The 21605-nt window shown below is 37.5% G+C and overlaps 1 protein-coding gene across 2 annotated transcripts in view; it reads left to right on the top strand.

The window, feature by feature from the left end:
• nup188 (nucleoporin 188) overlaps positions 1–21605 on the top strand; it is an 83059-nt gene that overhangs the window by 13242 nt on the left and 48212 nt on the right. For both annotated transcript variants that reach the window (XM_052037238.1, XM_052037237.1), the window contains exons 7-20: positions 345–437; positions 675–794; positions 1285–1496; positions 3448–3562; positions 5304–5504; positions 7114–7203; positions 8637–8702; positions 9626–9745; positions 12747–12873; positions 14649–14804; positions 15959–16085; positions 16472–16559; positions 17351–17427; positions 19614–19728. In XM_052037238.1, coding sequence (XP_051893198.1) covers positions 345–437; positions 675–794; positions 1285–1496; positions 3448–3562; positions 5304–5504; positions 7114–7203; positions 8637–8702; positions 9626–9745; positions 12747–12873; positions 14649–14804; positions 15959–16085; positions 16472–16559; positions 17351–17427; positions 19614–19728 — 1707 coding nt within the window. The remainder of the gene's footprint in view (positions 1–344; positions 438–674; positions 795–1284; positions 1497–3447; positions 3563–5303; positions 5505–7113; positions 7204–8636; positions 8703–9625; positions 9746–12746; positions 12874–14648; positions 14805–15958; positions 16086–16471; positions 16560–17350; positions 17428–19613; positions 19729–21605) is intronic.

The raw sequence follows: 21605 nt of genomic DNA, 5'->3' as shown, positions 1-21605 counted from the left end.
TTCAGAGTTATTTTGTTGCTTGATTGCCTTTGACTTAATCTGTTTGCCACAGTTGTGATGAATACTAGTTCATTTTGGTCATCGTTTTTAAAGTAGAATTACCACTCCAACCATGTGTGTAAACAAAAAAAATTGACCATTTTTGTCTTGCCTGCTTATTACATGAATGTGAGGTTTAGATAATTTAATCTTTCAGTGGCTTTCAATTTGTGGAAGGCCAAAAGAATTTGTTGACTGTATATTAAAATAATTTTCTCAAAGTTATTTGAATTCTTGTGACATTATTTACACCTTAAATGTTTATCTTAATATAAAGTGAATAATTCTTGTCCTGCTCTGCTCAGATTGCAGAATACTACTATGAAGAAAGACTCTATACGCTACGTTGTGTCCTATACCTACTCACGTATTTTCAGGATGAACGACATCCTTATAGGGTAAGTTGAAGTAATGCACAAATGAATTTTTGGGGTGAATTAAACTGCACTGCTGAACCGAAGTCGTCGAGCAATGTTATATATCTACTGTTGATTGGCTGAACATATTCAGAGTTGAAATGCATTCTATTTGCAGTGCCTCTAATGAATGCATACATCTCTGATTTTATGTGAAACTGAGCAAAAGTTTTCTATGTTAATTGTAACAACTGAAAATATTTATGATTTATTTCATAGGCGGAGTATTCAAAATGTGTGGACAAGTTGGAGAAGGAGCTGGTTATGAATTATCGGAAGCAGTTTGAGGAATTGTTCAGAACTGAAGCTCCAACTTGGGAATCTCATGGGAATCTTATGGTGTGTAATATTTGCTTTTGTATTGTTTTAAATTCATTTTTATATTGATTGCTTCATCATTATCCCGGCTGTTTTCTCCTGTTGCTTTGTTTTCTCCAATATACAAAAAGGGATAAATATCATGGCCATCATCTTTGGCTTGCTGTTGAGAAGTGTATTTGTGGGACATCCTCTGCAGTTCCATGAGAACTGATGAAGTTTTGTTGATCCATGAATAGGTGAATAAGTTATTTCTCAACGTATATTGTAGCCTGTACTGTAGCGCCATCCCTCCAGACCAAGTACTTTGGCTTGATTATGTACTCCTACAAACTCTATTTATGGATTATTAATTTTAGCTCAAGCCTGCAAATTATTTAGAAATTTTTGAAGGGAATTTGTGCTGCAGGATCTTCCTTTATTTGGCCATTTAAAACAAAATCTCTTGTTCAAATTCACTCAAGTAAAAATAGACCACATTTGATAACTGACTTTCATTGCTGTTCTGCAGACAGAACGTCAGGTGTCTCGTTGGTTCATACAATGCCTGAGGGAGCAGGCTCTTATTTTAGAGATTATCTTCCTATATTATGCCTACTTTGAAATGGGACCAGAAGATCTCCTGGCTTTTGCAAGAATATTTAAAGAGCAAGGATTTGGAGCACGGCAAACAAACAGACACCTTGTAGATGAAAACATGGATGGACTAGTTGATCGTATTGGGTGAGTATATGCCAGTGAAGTAATGTGCAAGTTATTTAAAGTAATTATTAAACTTGTTTGGATATTTTGAAGAAAAATTACTAAGTATTTTAAGATTTTACCATGTTGTATTGTTCTGTGAATACTGTTTGAAATATCCAGCAACCAACTTGAAAAGTAGTAGATGTACATTTTATCTCTTACCTAATTCTCTGAAACCACATTTGGGTAATATTCTAGCTGTACTGCAGTTTATTCTAGTGACAGTAAAATGCCCCCTGTTCCACCCTTTTAGAAAAGGTAGAATTTTTCTTTCACAACTGCAATGCAGATTGATGTTGCTTGAATAAATATTTAAGGCATATTAACATCAATGTTTGCTACTAATTTCTGCTTTAATCATTTGTGGAATTTTGGTTTCGTATAACTAATGAGGACTTGAGATAAGTATAAAATTGAAGAACTGTTCTAACAGTAGAAATAGTGAGAGAGAGATTTATGTTCATCCAGCTACATGTTTTTAACAATTTTGTGCATAATATATTGAGGCATCAAATATTTGTTTCGGTGGACTTCCCTGATGACGGAATGGGTTGCTTGTGAGTAGAAGTAACTATAAAGATCAGAGATTCAGTCTTGTGATAAACCTAAAATCTATCATTTAATTTGATAATTATTTTAAATACGAACTGTGGAGATTGAAGTTTTAGGTCATTTATTTGGTTGAACATTTCTAATCATGGTTATTAGAAAGCAAAGTGCTATAGATGTTGAAAATCTTGATGAAAAGCAGAATGCTGGAAATATTTAGCAGAACAGGCAACATCTGTGGATAGAATTATCAATTCAATTTGATCTTTCAGATCTGGATTGTTCAATCTGGCTTTGTTCTGCAAAGCAGTGTGATCAAGTCTTTTGTGAATAGGAAATTGTGATATCTGTCCTTAGAATCTGGAATTAAGTAATGTTCATAAAATGCAAGATGTCCCATTGGATGTCTTTGGGCCAAATGTTTGATTGTTATGTCCAGGCAGGGAAAAAGAAATCATCTTGAATTTTGTCCAGAAATATGTGAAGACTCAAGGAGACTTCCAGAGCTGTTGTTCCTGCTCTTAATATTTTGAGTATAAAAGAAATAAGAGCAGGAATAGGTTACACTGCCCCTCAAGCCATCTCCCATTTAATAGTGTTATGGCACAGCCTACATTGAGAATGCTTTTCTTTCCCCATGTTCTTTGAAATCCATTGTGTCCAAAAATCTATCAATCTCCATCATGATTTAACATATCCAATGAATATTCACAGCTCTCTGGGCTAGAAAATTCTTAAGTTCATTCCATCCTTAATTATTTCGTGAACTGATGATTTGTAGATTGAATGATGTAATCTTTAATTCTTTAAATTATGCACTAATGGACGTGATTTTAATAAATATGATTTGTAATATATCGTCTATCCTGAGTTTACTTTTTTTTGAAGATTAGGAAGGAATAAGAGGACTTGTTTTAAATTGTCTGACATCATGCAATGTTACATTTGGAAATATAGGCACATTTTGTGACACTTACGAAGTCTTTATGCGTGTGGTTATTTTCAAAGAGACAATTTTTCAACATTATTTGCTAGTTAATGAGGCGAGGATTTTGTCAGCTCTGAAACAATCTATCAACATTGTCCATTTCATGGATGCAAAATAGACTAATTTAGATCTATTAGTAAATTCTCAATGCTTTTGGAAAGGGGAAAAATTTAGGAGCAGAAGTAAAATAAATGTATAAATATTTATGTATAATGATATAATAAGCCCTATTCAATTTATTTTGTTTGAGTATTTGTTTTTCTTGCATCTGAGAGATTTGAAGTGATTAACCATATAAATGTTTCTGTCAGATTCCAAATATTGTAATATGTAGACCTTTGACTAATTTTGCCATGTCGCACGAGCATTGTCATCTCTTGTGTTCCACTGCAGATATTTCAGTGCATTGATCCTGGTGGAGGGAATGGACATTGATTTCCTACATAAGTGTGCTCTTGAGGATAGTGTGGACCGACATCAGTTTGCTAACGCTCGAGAGGTTTGCCAGGTAAACTTTTTTCCCTTTATGAATGAAATATTGTGTGTTGTAATAGAAGACAGTTGTCAGCATGACAAATTCAATTCATGAAGAGAAATGACAACTTATAGATGGTAGGTTACCATTGTGAATTGTAGAATTTAAGAGGTATACATCTTTCTTTTGGACAGCTTAGAAAGACAAATGGATTTCATTGCTGATAGTACCTGTTATTAATTTCATGTGTTACGATATTAAAAAAATCTGATCAGAGCTTCTAGCAGTACACTAAAAGGAACACTGGAGGATGAGACTGGGGAATTAATAATACAGAATAGGAAAATGTCAGTGGTTGTTATTAGTTTGGAATAGTCTTCACAGTAGAAGGCACTAGACATCCCAATAATAATAGATAATCAAGGGGCTAATGGGGGTTGGGAGAAGAGATGAACTTTATAAAATAAAAATCACTGTATTAGAGATGTAGTGTATTTGGATTTCTGGAAGGTATTCTATATGGTACTACTTAAAAGGTTACTGAACAGAGTAAAAATGCACAGGGTTATGGGAGAGGCATGAAGTGGGGAGAATTGGGTCCTTTTTAGATTATAACAGTTGGGTGTCAAAGGGATCAGTGCTGGGGCCTCGCCTATTTACATTGAAGTGAGGGGCCAAGAAGTTGGTACAGGGGACTACAATATGACGTTGTCAGCTTTGGAAGGAAGAATGAAAAAGCATAGATGGTGAATCTACAAATTGTTGCAGTGCAATTGGATCCGAGGATGCTAGTACATGAAACACAAACCATTTACATACAGGCACAAAATAATCAGTCTACAGGGATATTGATCTTTTTACAAGGGATATTGATCTTTTTACAAGGGATATGAATTATAATAGTAGGGAAGGTTTGCAGCTTTGGAAGCGTGCTGGCGTGACTGTACCTGGAGCACTGAATACAATTTTGGTCTCCATATTTGAGGATGGATGTGCTTGCATTGGAGGTTGTGCACTAAGTTGATTCCTGGGATGAAAGGGTTAATGTATGAAAAGAGATCAAGTAAGTAGGAATGAGAGGGTGATCTTAAAGAATGAGGGCAGAATCATTGAATATGTAAGGGACGTAAGAGAGGGGAGAGAGTGAGAAAGGTGATAAGGCCAAGAATAGATCAGCCATTGTCTTATTGAAGGGTGGTGCATATTCAAGGGGCTGATTTGGCTTATTCATGCTCCTGTTTCTGAACAATATTTTGAATATTTCTAAATACATAGTGATTATATTTTGCTATAATCCTGAAATTAGTTGGATTTCCCATTGAATCTATCTCAAGCTAGATCAGAATTAATAATTGAACATCTATATGTAGTTTTAAGTGATTTTCTTATTTAGCATGTGGTTGAGGACTCGTCTGAGAATTTTCATTTGATCTCATGATACTGTTTGAGGTGATCACAAATCTATTTTTTTATTGTTTTGAAAGAGAACCACAAGGATTTACATATTTCTCTTTACCTTGTAATGGGTAGTGCAATACGATGAAAAATGTTTCTTTTTAAAATGTGTAAAGAGCATACCATGACAAATGTCATGGATTTTACAATAATCAAAACAGTTAGCTGTGAATAGTTTTCATTTGCTTTATATTAACCAAATTCAGTGACTAAATAATATTTTGCTGTTCACTGAGTTCTTTGAAACCAGTGTTATGTTTAAGAATTTTATATTCCTTTTAGCATGATATCAATTTTCTACTAAAAATATATTTTGCAGGAGATGGATAAGCTGCTGTTGACGTTGGGGGACATACCACACCATGCTCCAGTGCTACTGTCCTGGGCTCTTCTGCGTCATACTTTGTGCCTGGATGAATCAAGTCATGTAATCAGGCGCTTGGGGAGCATTGCTATTCAACAGAATGCCTTCCAGTACATGACACAGATGCTGAAGGCACTCGGCAGTGGAGGAAACAATGTGAGTAGTCTGAGAAGGTGGTACAACAACATTGTTCAAGGAAGCTTGCAGGTTTAGAGAACTGTGGTCTAGGATTCCCATTGGCATGTGAAGGTTCTGTGAGGCTTGCAGGACTATTGTTTCCATTGTTGGCCTTACAAGACAACAACAGTAGAAGTCTGAGCAAAATTAGGATATATAGCCATTCAAGCCTGCTCCCACATGTAATACATTATCCTACAACCAATGTTTTCTATCCCTCAATTCCCATTCTCCACAAAAATCTATAAATTCAATAACTGCATGTAGATTCATTTGCTCACCCGTCTTTTATCATTCAACTGAGGGACAATCAATTTGGCATCCTTTCTATCACAATTGTGCGGATGTGAGCTATCGTGCAGCAAGTACTGTGGAGGCAATTTGTAAACAAGAAAGAAAAGTGGGGGGTAAAAAGCAAAAACCTGAAGTCCATGAATGCTTTACAGAAAAAGGAACAGGTAGCTTGCTTGTAGCACAGAAAATGATCTTATAGAAGCCATCCTGCCTTAGTTAAGACAGTGTACAGCAACATCGTTCCCAATGACATAGTACCAATACTGCAAAGAACAATTAATCTTCACAACATGATTTTAATTATTGAAATATCATGCTTATGAGCCAATCGGACCCAGCCATAATCTTTGCATCATAATCTTAATTGAATTTTCTGATATTAGGAAAACCCCTGAAAGTAAATGATTTGGGAAAATTAATGTAACTGGAAGAACTGAGCAGACCTAGTTTGGAGTATTTAAACAGAATGAGGAACCAATGTATGCATGCAGAATAAGTCATCAAGATAAACACTGAATGAAATTTATCAGTGACAGCTTGTGTTTATGTTACAACTTTAATGAAGTAAAATGTCACAAGCCATTTCACAAGTGTTTAATCCTCTTAAAATATTGTAGTAAGTAATGTGAAATATTAGGATAGGTGACTGAAGCTTAGTCAAAGTGATAGATTTTAAGGTGAATCTTGAAGGAATGAGTTGGCAAGGTTTTGGGGAAGAACTTCAGAGCTGGGGCCCAGACAGTTGAAAGCACAGTTGTTAATTGTGGTATGAAGGAAAGTGGGATTGTAGAGTAGGTCAGAATTAGGTGAATGTAAATAAATGTTTGGACATACCTTAAAGTAGAATTGAATTTGGTGTAAAGGCTTGTTGGGATAAAAGGTTTTTTTCTTAAGGTTATGTTCTGAGCTGAGAGGAGGAAGATGTATTGTACAAATCAGTGCCTCGTGTTATATTTTGTATAGCAAAGGTAATTCTCAAATACTGAGAGTATGTTCTAATTGTGTAATTTTAATCTTTTTTATTGGATCTGCACTGCCATTATTTTCAATCTGCTGGAGGAACTCAGTGGGTTGAGCAGTGTTAACAATTCCTTTCCTTCGACAGATGCTGCTCCACTACAGATGCTAAAGACTACAGATGCTGTTGCTTTAGATTCCAGCATCTGTAGTCTTTTGTGTCTGCATTATTTTCTATGTATTGGTTTGCATGTTGCTTGTTTAACAACAGGACATTGACTTCTACTCCAAGTATGTTTAAGATACGGTGTTAGACTTGTGTTTGTATGTGTTTCAGTGTACAGCAAGTACTGCACGAATGTGCATTTATGGACTTCTCTCATTTGTCTTAACATCTTTTGAAGAAGAAACTTTGGGAGATCAACAGGTACCAAGTGTTACAGTTGTATTGACCATTCATATTTAAAAGTAACATCTTACTAGTAGACATCTCCCTGATTGTAAAAATGATTTCTATTTAAAATTGGACTTTTATTTTGCCTGGTCCATTATCTTTTGAAGTTCAATGCCTGAAGACTGCACCTCTGTTTGCAACATTGACTGTAATAACCTTTTGCATCTTGTAGTAAACAAAACACCTGATTTATATTGCTGATCATTGAGGAAAAAAATGCATATAAATCAAAAAAATATTTTTATATGACTCCTTTGTGGAATTTTTAACAAGGGGACTGCCCTTGTTTGGTGCAAATCATTGATTTGTAATCAACTAGAGAAAGAAACTGCTGTGATTAATCTTTAAATAAACTTCTTACCACTGACAGCTGTAAAAATAATTGTATGCCAGTGCAATATTGTTTAAATTTGAAAGTAAACTCCTTTTGTATTTCCTTCACAGCCTGTCTTTTATTTTACCTGATCATTACACCAGATAGGGCTGAATCATTACCTGGAACAAGACATAGACAATGTCTTGCTTCTGTCTTTTGGATGATTATTGTCTTGTTTCTCATTCATGGACAGACTAAGGTGTAGAGCCTTTAAGAAATGAAATCAGTGCCTCATCACCATGTATTCCTGGTATGCTCCATCCTCCTCCCCTGGTCCTGGCTCTTGCCAGTGTGAAATTCAAAATGAAGCAGATGACTATCCTTAACATAAAAAAAACACTAGACTTTCCACTGGCATAAGCAGAGTGACTCCCTAATAAGTTTCACAGTGTTGTCAAGATTCACTTTGAGATTCTTCAGTGGGCATATATAAAGAAAAGTATAAGCTTTTCAAGTAACTAGCAATATTTCTTGAATAATATTATTCTTATTAATGGTAAAATTGTCTATACTTGCCTTAGTTTAAAGATTAGAAACAATTTGGGAATTATTTTTAATCAAGAAGTTAGTAGTGGTTTGCTTAAGAGGATGGCAGAACCTTTCATCTCATATTTAAAATGTACTTGGAAGTGATCAAATTGTCTTAACATAACAGTTCCAACTTTGGCATCCTGATCCTCTCCAAACTGGATTCCTCCAGCTTTGGTTGTGCCTTCAGCTGCCAAGGTTGCCGGATCTGGAATTCCCTTTCCTAGACCTTCCTGTTTTGCTGCACCTCTTTCCTCCTGTAGGATGATCCTAATAACTGACCAAGCTTTTGTTCATTTGCCCTCTATGCTATGGCTTGGCGTTGATTTTTATTTGAGATCCAAACTGCAAAGTCCTTTTTCCATGAAAAATTTTTATAAAAGTACAATTTGCTGTTATTCATTTATATTAGATGTACTTCGGGCATATATTTTGATGCTGAGCCTCTGTATATGCTTAGTGTACTTTCCAGATATTTAATCATTTTGGGTTTCTTTTCCAGCACTTGATTAACCTAGCTTGTGAGGTGTTTGCGGCCCCTAATCTGGCTGAACTTTTTTGGGATACTGTGAGTACATAAGTTTGTTTATCTAAAGATAGAAAAGAAGACTTTGGTCTTTTCCAGTGGGGTAATAAAATTACCTGATTCTGGACAGGGAGTTTCTGCCAACTAATAGCATCATTTTGGCTACTTTGGGAATGGCATGCTAGGTGTAATTACCAATTCCACAGCTGACATAGCAAACTATTTTTATACTAATTGGGTGATTGAAATAATTGATAATGATTTATAGCCTATTGAGAAAGAGCTGTTTTCTTTTTCCTTTATTAAAGTAAGTAGCATTTGCCTGCTACGAAAGGTATTCTGCTGCCTGGGATGATGAGTGTATCTTCACCTTTTCATCATGTCTTAGCTCATGGCCATTCCAATGTAAGATTCTAAAAAGTTTTTGGACTCTGAAAAATGTTGTGGAAGTTGAGAATTGCTTTAAACTTTATATTGTTTCTGAATTTTATATCTTGCAATATGTTTGTACTTTAGCCCCTAACGTCGTCAGAAAAGGCAAATGCTGAAAATAGTTGGAAGCATTGGATTAATTGCTATAACTAGTCAGTGACTCTAGTAATATTGTTACGTCCTACAGCTGCTAGGTTGGCATCCTGGCAATTTTTGTATTTTTTTCCCTTTTATTTTACGAATCTTCCTGATTAACAAAAAAAAGTTTAGAGTATTTTAGAAGTAAATTGAGAAATGAATAAGTGTTAGTTCTGTGGCATCTTATCCCTCTCCCTCCATGCATTAGATTTTAATATTCAATTCATAAAGTATATAGTTGTTTGTGGAACCAAGCCTGCTTTTTGTCAGAAAATATAAGGAGTAAAGATTTTAAGAACTGTTTGGTAAAAATCAATTGTGCTTTTTTTTTAATCAGTCTTCATAATGTTTAACGTAGATTTTGATTCTCCTTGTGTGTTTTTGTTTTAATGAAGGAACCCACAACAGGTCTTGCTGTCTTGTTGGACAACAATTGTGGAATGTTCCCACAAGCTATGGCGCCACTGCTGCAGCTGCTGTCGGCACTTATATCGGACAAAAGCACAGCTAAAAAGGTATCTAAAAAGGGCTGGAAAAATTGGGGGGAGTTATTTATCAGTACTACTGGGATGTCAGAAATGAGGAAACTAGAAATGCATGTAGAAGGGGTAATACAGTATAATGAAGTACTTTGATCTCCTTATTTGGCAAATCAAGTTAGTGATAATAAGTTGCAAGACAAAATTATGTGCTGTACACAAGATGGTTTTCTAACAGACAGGAGAAATTAAAGATAACATTAAATCAAAGACCGTGCCTTGCAAACTTGCCAGAAATAGCAGTAGGCCTGTTTAAAATGCTGGAGCCTTCTGAAACTTGGCAAAGGAGGGCCAAGGACCTTTGGGATTGGGATCATTTTGGGGACATTATGATGGGGAGCATTTCGGAACCCAGCAAAGAAGGACCAAGAAATTGATAAAAGGAAGATAGAATATGAGAATAAACTGGCAAGAAAAAAAAAATGAATGGTAAGAGCTTCTACAGGTACCCAGAAAAACAGCAAAGTCCATCATGGGAACCTTTTACTCAGAAATGGGAGAATAAAAAATGGCAAATAAGGAAATGGCAAAGGAATTAAGCAATTACTCTGTGTCTGTAAGGATGCACAAAATATCTGTCAGAAACACTACAGAGTCAAAGGTCTAGCAAGACTGAGGAAATGAAGGAAGGCAATATTTTGTTTAGAAAATTACTAGAGAAATCGGTGAGACTGAAAGCCAATAAATCTCAATGGTCTAATAATCTGCATGCCGGAGTTTTGAAAGAGCTGGCTATAGAGCTTGGATGCATTGGTTATCATCTTTCAAAATTCTATGGATTTGCCTCTGCAGATTGAAGGATAGCAAATGTGATTACTATTTAAGACAGAAGGGGAGAGGAAATAGGGAATTACTCACCTGTTAGCCTAACATGAGAAGTAGGGAAAATGCTGGAATCTATAATGAAGGATGTAATAATAGACCACCTTGAAAAGAATAATAAGATTAAGCAGAATTGGTAGGGATTTATGAAAGGGAAATCACAATTGTCTAATCCACTGGAGCTCCTTGAGGAAATACATTGTTCAATGGATAAGGGAGAGCCAATAGATGTGGTGTAATCAGATTTTCAAAAGGTATTATTAAGGTGCTACAGGGGAGGTTGGTCAAGAATATTGGAGCACATGGAACTGGGGTCTTTCTCATATTGGCAGACTATGACATGGCATATTGTAGGGATTGATGCATGGGCACCAGCTATTCATCCTCAGTATCAATAATTTGGCTGAGGGCTTTCCAGAGGATGTAAAGAGGCTTTGAAGGGATATGGACCAGTGGGTGAGGACATAGCTTATGGAACATAATGTGGAAAAGTGAGGTCATCCACCTTTGTCCATAAAACAGAAGTATTTTATAAATGGTGACAAATTGGGAAATGGTAGTTCAGAGGTACCTTGGTGTCTTTGTACACAAGTCACTGAAAGCTGATGTGCAGGTGCATCAAGCAATTTGGGAGGCAAATTGTATATTGGCCTCTAATAAAACTATTCAAATACAGGTATCACTTGTTTACTTGAGATATGCTTTGGGAAAATACTGCAGTAAGCAAATAGGTGCAAGTTAGGTGTTGCTCCAGATTCCAGCATCTGCAGAATCTCTTGTGTCTCCAAGGTGTAAATTGAAAATGCATTTCCCATTACTTTCAATGTAAAATCTTTGGTTACACTTCAGAGCTTAAGAATTTCTATCAACAATACCAAAAAATTTAAAAATTCATCAACAAAAGTACATTGTTATAATATTGTTTTATTAACAATGAAATCCTAAGAGAGTGAAGTTGTACATGATGTGCCCTTTATCAGATGGAAGATACAAGATCTCCCTCACCCTCTTGTCTCATTACACTCTCACCTTTTCAGCAGCTGTGAGTCTCATGGTTTGCCATCTTTGTTGAGAAACCAAAATGACTGAGATCACACGCCACTCCACTGGGATTTCATTTGCTGTTTATTGCTAACATTACATATTATTGTAGTGGGGAGAAAAAAAAGCTATGTAAATTGAAGAGAATCAATTGCATTATCGCAAGAATTCATTGAGGGGTTTCCGTACAGGAACAAATGTCTTACTGCAATCATAGAGGTCCTTGATGAGATGACATCAGGAGTAATCTGTACAGTTTGGTGTCCTTACTGAGAAAAACATATACTTCCAATAAAGACTCAATAAACAAGTTCCTTTCATGGGTTTGTTGTATGTGGAGAGGTTGAGTAGACTAAATACATGTTCTCCAGGTTGGAAAGGTGAGAGGTGATCTCATTTGAAGCTTTCATATTTCTTAAAGATGCAGGGAGGATGTTTTTCCTGGCTAACAGTATACAGCTGGGGTTCACAGTCCCTGAATAAGGCTGAAAATTTAAGGATGGAAATGGAGAGAAATTTCTTCACTCAGGGTGGTGAACCTTTTGATATTTTCTATCCTGTGATGCTGTGGAGGCTCATCCATGGTGTTCACTTGAAATGGAGCAATGAATTTCTGAATATTAAGAGAATTGAGGGAAATGAAGCTGTAGTAGAAGGTTATCTATTATCCTGATGAAAGGCAGAAGGAACCAGACGGCCCATTTCTGCAACTAAATATCGTTTTATATCCTTGCAACAGATGGAAATTGCATGGTGTTGTTGCCAGAGCTGTATATGAAAAGGTTAAATAAAATAAATGCTAATGTTATGTGTAATTTTGATCAATTGATGTAGAATATTGATAACAAATCTTTAGTTTCTCAAAGTGGTCTAGGGTGAGTTCACAGAATCATAAAATGGCATGAAAGAAGGTATTTGTTCCATAGTGTCTATATAGCTGTATGTAAGGGCAATCCAGCTGGTACCACACTCCCATCTTCTCCCCTTAGACTTACAGATTCTTGCCTTTCAGATACTTATCCAGCTCCAGTTTCAAACTTACAGTTGAATTTGCTTCTATTGTGGCAATGTGTTCCGGTCGGGTTCATGGTCTCATTTTTATGTTCTTTTGAAGGTTTACAGCTTTTTGGACAAAATGTCATGTTATACAGAGTTGTACAAGCACAAACCAAATGATATACTTTCACATGAGGATGAAACCCAGTGGAGAAGGCAAACACCAAAACTACTTTATCCTCTCGGTAAGTTTAAGATATTCTAGCACCAAGAGCCATGTGCAAATCCTGCCCTTTTATTTCCTCTAAGATACATAGTTTGATGATAATTACAGCTGCGTGAAGTAGAGGCATATGATGCAGCTGAAGTTCATTTTGGAACTCTAGTCTGTCACCTCAAGCTCTGCTCATTCTTGGGAGGCACAAAAACACATGCAAAATCTTGAGAACATAGAGTATAGCACAGAAACAGACCCTTTGGTCCTCGATGTCTTTGCCAACCATGATGCCAATCTAAGCTAATCCCATCTGCCTGAACATGGCCTGTATTCCTCCATTCCCTGCCTGTTCATAGAACATTAGAACAGTACAGCCCAGGAACAGGCCCTTTGGCCCACAATGTTTTGTTGAACTAAATGTTTTGTTTAATTAAGCACCTAATAAACTAATCTCTTTTAGCTATACAATATCCATATCCCTCTATCCTCTGCACATTCATGTGCCTGTCTAAGTTCCTATTAAATGCCTCTATCAGATTTGCCTCCACACCACCTTTGGCAGCGCATTTCAGGCACCTACCACTCTCTGAGTGTAACAAAAGAACAACTTGCCCTGCACATCTCCTTTTGAACTTACCCCTCTTACCTTATCTCCATGCCCTCTAATATTTGTCATTTCAACGTTGGGGAAAAGATACTGGCTGTCTACTCTACCCATGCCTTTTATAATTTTATAAACTTCCATCAGCCTTCACTGCTCCAGAGAAAATAACCCAAGTTTGTCCAACTTCTTGTAGCACATGCCCTCTAATCCAGGCACCATCCTGGTAAACGTCTTCTGCACCCTCTTAAAAGCCATTACATCCTTCCTATAATGGGGTGACCAGAATTGAATGCAATAATCCAGATGCAATAATCCAGATGTTTTATAAAGCTGCAACATAACTTCCTGATGCTTGAACTCGATGCCTCGACTAATAAAGGCAAGCCTGCCATGTATCTTTACCATCCAATCAACCCGTGCAGCCACTTGGATTCTGAATCACCCTTACCCTTAATACTCCTAGCATTAAAATAAACACACTTCAACCAGTCCCTCCCATCTTGCTCTTGCCTGACCTTTTTCACAGATTTGCTGGTCATGACGTCTGCCTTCCTCTCATTTCCTCCCCTTTGTGACTTGGTGCTCTGGTTCTTTAGTTTCCCTTCAAGAATATTCTTACAATATCCCCTTCTACATAATAAATTTATTCTACTAAAATTGAAAGCACTTATAAAATGAATGTATAAACTCAACTGGATCACCTGATTATGGGGTGCATTTTTTGGGTACAAAGGATTAATTCTTCACTGCACAAGTTTAAATGGAAGGAGCTCATTTAGCATGGGAATAATGTGTAAACTGGAAAGAAAGCAGAAGTAGAGTTTCACTGAAGGTTCATTTTGGTAATAGATTGGCTGTGATGCTTCTCCATGGTTATCACAATCCTTTGTTTTCTAGCTAGTTCTTTATTAGATAACCTGGTTGAATTCAGAAGTTAATCATGGCAGCTAAACTGCACCATGTTATTATGTTATTTGATGTTAAACTGGATACTCTAACATCTTTTCTATTTTGGAAAATAAGATTCTAAATATAAAAGATGCAAGAAAAAGTTGGTAAAGCAGCAAAATTGATATCCTTGATGAGCTGACGTTTGATGTTAAATAAAATTAAGAAGGAATATGCTGTCAAAATAGATGCTGTATTTTCCTTTTAATTTTTAAAACTTTCATTGCATGTTTGGCATTATTTAATTTTAGGATCTGGACAGGCCAATATACGCATGCCACAGGGTACATATGGAACTGTGATGCCTACAGCTCAGGGTTACCTTGTGCGTTGGCATTACTCCTACAGTGCTTGGACAATTTTCACTTGTGAGATTGAGATGCTGCTACATGTGGTTTCAACAGCAGGTAAGCTGCCGGTTGCTATGCATGACAGCTATACAGACTTGTTATTATCTCTATCTATTTGTATGTGGAAAATATCTGCATTTACATTTTGGTAAATCAATGTAGAATACTTAAAATGCCTTTGTTGTCTGTTGCAGGTGTACAAACTGCTCTTTGTTCATAGTTACCTAATTCTGACTTCATAATGTCCTTTTACTTTATTGTGCCTGTTTCCCTGTGGTATTTGTATAATTTCAATATTTTTCCTGTAAAGAAGTATCTTCAAGTTATCAAATTTTAATGAGTCACTGTTGTTTGTAAAGCACTTTCACATGAAACAATTGTGATGTTGAATATATGTGTCACTTAAATATTTCAACAGCCCACTGCTGAATTATGTAATTTATAGGCTTGTTTGCCTAAGTCTAGCTGAAGGAACTACAAAGGTATTGCAAGTCATTGCTGTCATTTGACATAAAATGTTTCCTTCCCCTTTAAGATATTCATAGTAAGTGTCTTGCATGACATAATTTAAAGTTGGAGGGTATCTCCACTAATTTAATTTCCATGAAAAACAAATAGTTTATTTTGTCAGAAGAGGTTTACCAGGATAGTGCCTGGATTAGAGGGTATGAGCTCTAAGAGGAGGTTGGACAAACTTGGGTTGTTTTCTCTGGAGTGTCAGAGGCTGAGGAGAGACCTAATAGAAGTTTATAAAATTATGAGAGGCATAGATAGGGTAGACAGTCAGAATCTTTCTCCCAGGGTAAAAATGTCAAACACTAGAGGACATGCATTTAAGGTGAGAGGGGGAGAGTTTAAAGGAGGTGTGTGGGACAAGCTTTTTACACAGAGAATGGTAGGTGACTGGAATGGGCTGCAGCAGGTAGTGATGGAAGCAGATATGATAGTGGCATTTAAGAGGCTTTTAGATAGACACATGAATATGCAGGGAATGGAGGGATGTGGATCATGTGCACACAGAAGAGATTTTGTTTAATTTGCCATCGTGTTTGGCACAGATATCATGTGTCTGTTCCTGTGCTATACTGTTCTGTTCCTACAGAGTAATTTGGTAGCATTCAAATCTTGCATTAGCTTTTAAATGATAAAATCCTATCATTACACATCAATAGATTCTATGTATAATTTTGTTTTTTTTTTAAATATACCAGATGTTCTCCTTCATTGCCAGAAGGTCAAACCTATCATTGATCTGGTACATAAAATAGTCAGCACGGATTGGTCTATTACAGATTGTCTGCTGCCGATCACTTCACGTTTGTACATGTTAATTCAGAGGTAAGAATGTTCAAAAATTTATTCATGGAGCTGAGAGTGAACACTATATTTTCCTCTGCCAGTATTTATATGTAGTTGCTTAAAAAATGAAATGGTATGGTCATAATCTAATCAAAATTTGGAAAACATGATCTTGATTGCCAAATTGCTTTAGTATTATGATGTGTATTTTAGAGTATAAATTTCACCTAAAAGCAACCATTGTCTGTAGTTAAGAACCTAATTATGCAAAAGATATTAATATCTTTTACTTAGTGATGGAATTGTTCACGTACCACTTGCACACTAATTTATATTTAGCAGTATTACAGGCCATTTAATGTCTGGATATGTGGTAGAGGTAGCTTTTTTTTTATTAATGCTGATCGTTTCTATGCTTGCTGCAGGCTCAGTTCAGTGATGAACCCTCCAATGGAAGTGATTGCTTCCTGTGTAAATACCCTAACTGTTCTGGCCACACGGATGCCAGCCAAGGTGAGACTTGATGGGAACAATCAGCAATATTGTGTAGAGTATGTTGTTAAGGTCCTGTGGAAGCCAAGGAATCTTTATTTTCTCCCATCTTTTTAGGTCTCCCTGTGCCATACAACTTCTACTGCCTGAGAGTGTGGACAGGCTAACTGTTCCCAGTCCTCTGCAGTTCTACTCTTAGGAAGGTCATGGATGCAGCGGAGGTTGACTCGCTTTTTTTCTTTTTTCCTCTTATCCTGTTCACTCTATGGGGAAGCACTAAGTCTCTGCTTGCCAAACTCCTCTTGACAGCACAGGTGAGATTAGTAACTCACCATGGGAGGAAGTGTGTGTATGAGCTCATCTCATGTGTTAAAGTTTTTTGGTTCTTTTGCACTGTTTTCTCATTCCATGACCTGTCAGTTTCCAAAGAGAAACCATGAGCTTTCTGATCTGAAATCTGTGCTTTTTCACCTTCTGGTCACTGAGAATTGATGATTGAGAACTGCAGTTTTGCTCTTGGATTAAGTAAACCCTCTTGCAAGCTTTCACATGCACATTAGAAAAATAAAAAAATATTAATACACAGTCCAAGATTCAACAGGCTAAACTAATTAAAATTTAGTTTGCAAAATCAGGTAGGGTTATAAAATACAGTGAATTGGACTAATTTCATTGCAAGATAATAATTGTCAGAATGCTCACTAAAGTTTTTCCAACTGTTTTAATGAAGTTATAATGAAGCCTGTTAGAATGAAGACAGATTATTGTATAGCTAAGAGAAAATAACTGGATTAATTATTTTCTGTACGTAGGTGTGGGCAGATCTACAGCATACAGGCTTCTTACCGTACTCCGTGACACAGATCACTGGGATTGTTCAGTCTATCAGGTATTGGATGTTGAATTACTTCTGATGTAAGATACTAATGATTTGACTGACTACTTAATGCCATGTTTAATATGTCTTGCATTTCCTATTTTTAGTGCTATTCTCTTATTTTCTTATTGTTTGCCATATTACTGCCTTTGTACATCTACAAATGGCCTGTTTTTAAATTTGAAGTTTTCTACTAATTATAGGAAATGTTAACACATTCCCATTATGTGTCACATAATTTAAAAAAAAGAATCCTACCTCCATAGATGCTGCCTGACCTATTTCCAATATTTTTATAATTCCTTTCCAGATGTAAACTACCTTTTGTGTGCCCATTTTTACCGTACAAAATTTCAGCAATGAGAGAGATCAAACTCAGTGCATGAGTGCACAATTAAAGGGATATTTGAGAAGGTATAAAGCAGAACTACACAGAGGTCGTAAGACAGAATGCTAGGAGGAAAGACGTATTGGAAAATGTAGGCAGTATTAGATGTGAACATAATTTAAATTTCTTGAAGCACAAAGGAATTAATAAGATGCACCTAAATGGTATTGGTATTGGTTTATTATTGTCACTGGTACCAAGGTACAGTGAAAAACTTGTCTTGCATACTGTTTGTACAGATCTATTCATTACACAGTGTATTGAGGTAGTACAGGGTAAAACAATAACAGAATATAGAGTAAAATGTCACAGCTACAGAGGAAGCGTAGTGCAGGTAGAGAATAAGGTGCAAGGCCATAACAAGGTAGATCGTGACATCAAGAGTCCATCTTATCGTATAAGGGAACCGTTCAATAGTCATAACAGCGGGATAGAAGCTGTCCTTGAGCCTGGTGGCATGTGCCCTCAGGCTCCTGTATCTTCTGCCAGAGGGGAGAAGAGAGAATGTCCTGGGTGGGTGGGGTCTTTGATAATGCTGGCTGCTTCACCGAGGTAGCGAGAAGTATGGGCAGAGTCCATGGAGGGGAGGCTAGTTTCCGTGATGTGCCGGCCTGTGTCGACAATTCTCTGCAGTTTCTTGCGGTTCCGGGCAGAGCAGTTGCTGTACCAAGTCAGGATACATCCAGATAGGATGCTTTCTATGGTGCATCGATAAAAGTTGGTGAGTGTCAAAGGGGACATGCCAAATTTCTTTAGCCTCCTGAGGAAGTAGAGGTGCTGGTGAGCTTTCTTGGCCATGGTGTCTATGTGGTTGGACCAGGACAGGCTATTGGTGATGTTCATTCCGAGGAACTTGAAGCTCTCAACCTCCTATACCTGTCTACATCAGTGGTGCTGTGCTCAATTCCCCACTTCCTGAAGTCAATGACCAGCTCTTCTGTTTTGCTGACATTAAGGGAAAGGTTGTTGTCATGACACCATGTCACTAAGCTCTCTATCTCCTTCCTGTACTTACCTTGGTTTTGTTTTTGTTGAAGGTTTATTGTAGCATAGAATTAGGCTGCATGGTTGGGATTAAGGATTTGCACCAAATTTTATTCTATTGCTCCTTATATAGGTTGAGTGAGCTAGGGTTTTCTCTTTGGAGAGAAGGAGGGTGAGAGGTGACTTGATAGAGGTGTACATGATGATAAGAGGCATAGATCGAGTGGACAGTCAGAGACTTTTTCCCAGGGTGACAATGGCTAACACGAGGGGACATAATTTTAAGGTGATTGGAGGAAGATATAAGGGGGATGTCAGGGGTAAGTTTTTTTTTTACATAGAGAGTGGTGGGTGCGTGGAACGCACTGCCAGCAAAGGTTGTGGGGGAAGATACATTAGGGACATTTAAGAGACTCTTAGACATATGAATGATAGAGAAATGGAGGGCTATGTGGGAGGGAAGAGTTAGATAGATCTTAGAGCAGGATCAAATATCGGCACAACGTTGTGGGCCGAAGGGCCTGTACTGTGCTGTAATGTTCTGTGTTTGGACTTCTTAATTGCCACATTTGTTCCCCTAACCAGCCAGTGGGGTTTGTATAATATAAAAAAAATCCCTCACCTTGTTCTCCTCTGACTTTTCTTTACTGTCCTTGCAAGAGCGTATGTTAAATCTTCCAACACTGAGCGTGTAGGGTCTTCATTATCTCTCAGGAGTTGCCTGTTACCCTTGCAACTTTCTCTGTAAATTACTTCTAAGTTGTCTCTGGCAAAAATTTTACTGATGGAAGAAAAGGGATGGTCACTTTTTTTTTCCTCCTTGCAGGGCTGAAGGGATGCAAGCTGGTAGTTATGGTAATCTCCTGCTGAGTATTGAGAGACCTCAGGGCGAATATAGTGTCACAACAGCCTTTCTGCGACTGGTTATAACACTTGTCAAGGTAAAGCTGACCCTTAAATAGATGTTTTATATTGTTTAGCTCTGCCTGTTAGAAACTAATCCCCAAAAGCCGAAATTGATATAGTATAACTAACACTAAACTTAATGTGCAGGATTGAAACATCTTCATTTTTGCCTTATGAACCTTGGTATCAATCCATTTTGGGGAGATTGATTGCTTTTAATTTGGCTCCAACATCATTCTATCATTTATTTAGAGGTAGTTATTGCCCAGTTTCCTTTTTCTTCAATCTATATCCAATAATTGAGCCCATCATGTGTTGGAATGGTCAAAAGGAGGAAATTGAAGAATTTATTGGCTGTCTCTAAGTATCCTTGAGAAAGAAGTGGGCTGCTTTTTTTTTTAAAGCCTCTGTAACCTGTACGGTGAAGATTCTTCCTCGGTGCTATTGGGTTAGAACCATAGAACAATACAGCACTTGTATTGAGCATTGTTGCCCTGGGAAAGAGGCGCTGGCTGTCTACTCTATCTACTCCTCTTAATATTTTGTACACCTCTATCATGTCTCCCCTCATCCTCCTCCTCTCCAAAGAGTAAAGCCCTAGCTCCCTTAGTCTCTCCTCATAATCCATACTCTCCAATCCAGGCAGCATCCTGGTAAATCTCCTCTGCACCCTTTCCAACGCTTCCACATCCTTCCTATAATGAGGCAACCAGAACTGGACACTGTACTCCAAGTGTGGTCTAACCGGAGGTTTGTAGAGCTGCATCAATACCTCATTGAGAACCTCACTCACTTCCACAGCTTCCAGGCACATCTTTCCACCTTTGTCTCTAATCGGTCCTACCTTTACTCTCGTCATCCTTCTGCTCTTCACGTACGAGTAAAAAGCCTTGGGATTCTCCTTAACCTATTTGCCAAGGCCTTTTCATGTCCCCTTCTTGCTCTCCTCAGCCCCTCCTTAAGTTCCTTAAGATTGGTTTATTTTTAAATTTTTTAAAAAAGTTTTTTAAATTCAAATTTTATTTACAGCGTGGTAACAGGCCCTTCCAGCACAAGTCCGCGCCACCCATTTTAAACCCGTACGTCTTTAGAATGTGGGAGGAAACCGGAGCACCCGGAGGAATCCCACGCAGACACGGGAGAACGTACAAACTCCTTACAGACAGCAATGGGAATCGAACCCCGATCGCTGGCACTGTAATAGCGTTGCGCTAACTGCTACGCTACCGTGCCGCCCTGCTATGCTACCGTGCCACTTGAGGTTCAGGATTTTGACCAGCAACTGTGAAGGAACTTGCAAGTTTTGGTGGCTCCATTTGCTTTTTACCCTTGTTTGAAATCGCCTTGGATGTGCTGTGAAGAAGCCTTAGTGAGTCAATACAGTGGAGTTTGTTGATGTGCAGCCACTGCATCATTGATAGATGCAGTGAACATTTAGGATGGAGACATGTTTGCCACTTTATAGTTGGAGCTATGCTCACTTGGGCAAGTGGTGATTATTCCATTCTCTGATTTGTGTTTTGTAGATGGTGGAAAGGGCTACCAGTAATCTCTGCATACCCCACTCCCCCATCTTTGGAGTATGTTGGGAACCACTGATCTAGGTTTATTACATGAGGGCATGGGTTACTTTATTATTTTTTGTTCTTATTGCAATATATGAGGAGCCCATTGGCTCCCAACAGATCAGTCCTTACTTAGCTTATCAGTCCTTGCTTAGCTGTAGCCCTCTTGATGTCTCTTGCATGACAGTCAGCTTCCTTTTGATTCTTTTGCCACTTAGTTACAATAAGTAATCATTTATAGTAGCCAATTAGCCTATCAGCGCGTCTTATGGATGTTGGAGGAAACTGGAACACCTGGCAACCCAGAGGTTGCAGAGAACTCCTTGCAGAGAATACCCAACTTGGTT

Source organism: Pristis pectinata, chromosome 23 (genome assembly GCF_009764475.1).
Source record: "Pristis pectinata isolate sPriPec2 chromosome 23, sPriPec2.1.pri, whole genome shotgun sequence".
Classification (NCBI taxonomy): Eukaryota; Metazoa; Chordata; class Chondrichthyes; order Rhinopristiformes; family Pristidae; genus Pristis; species Pristis pectinata.
Note: the sequence above shows the minus strand (reverse complement) of the source record. Positions and strands in the feature narration are given on the sequence as shown.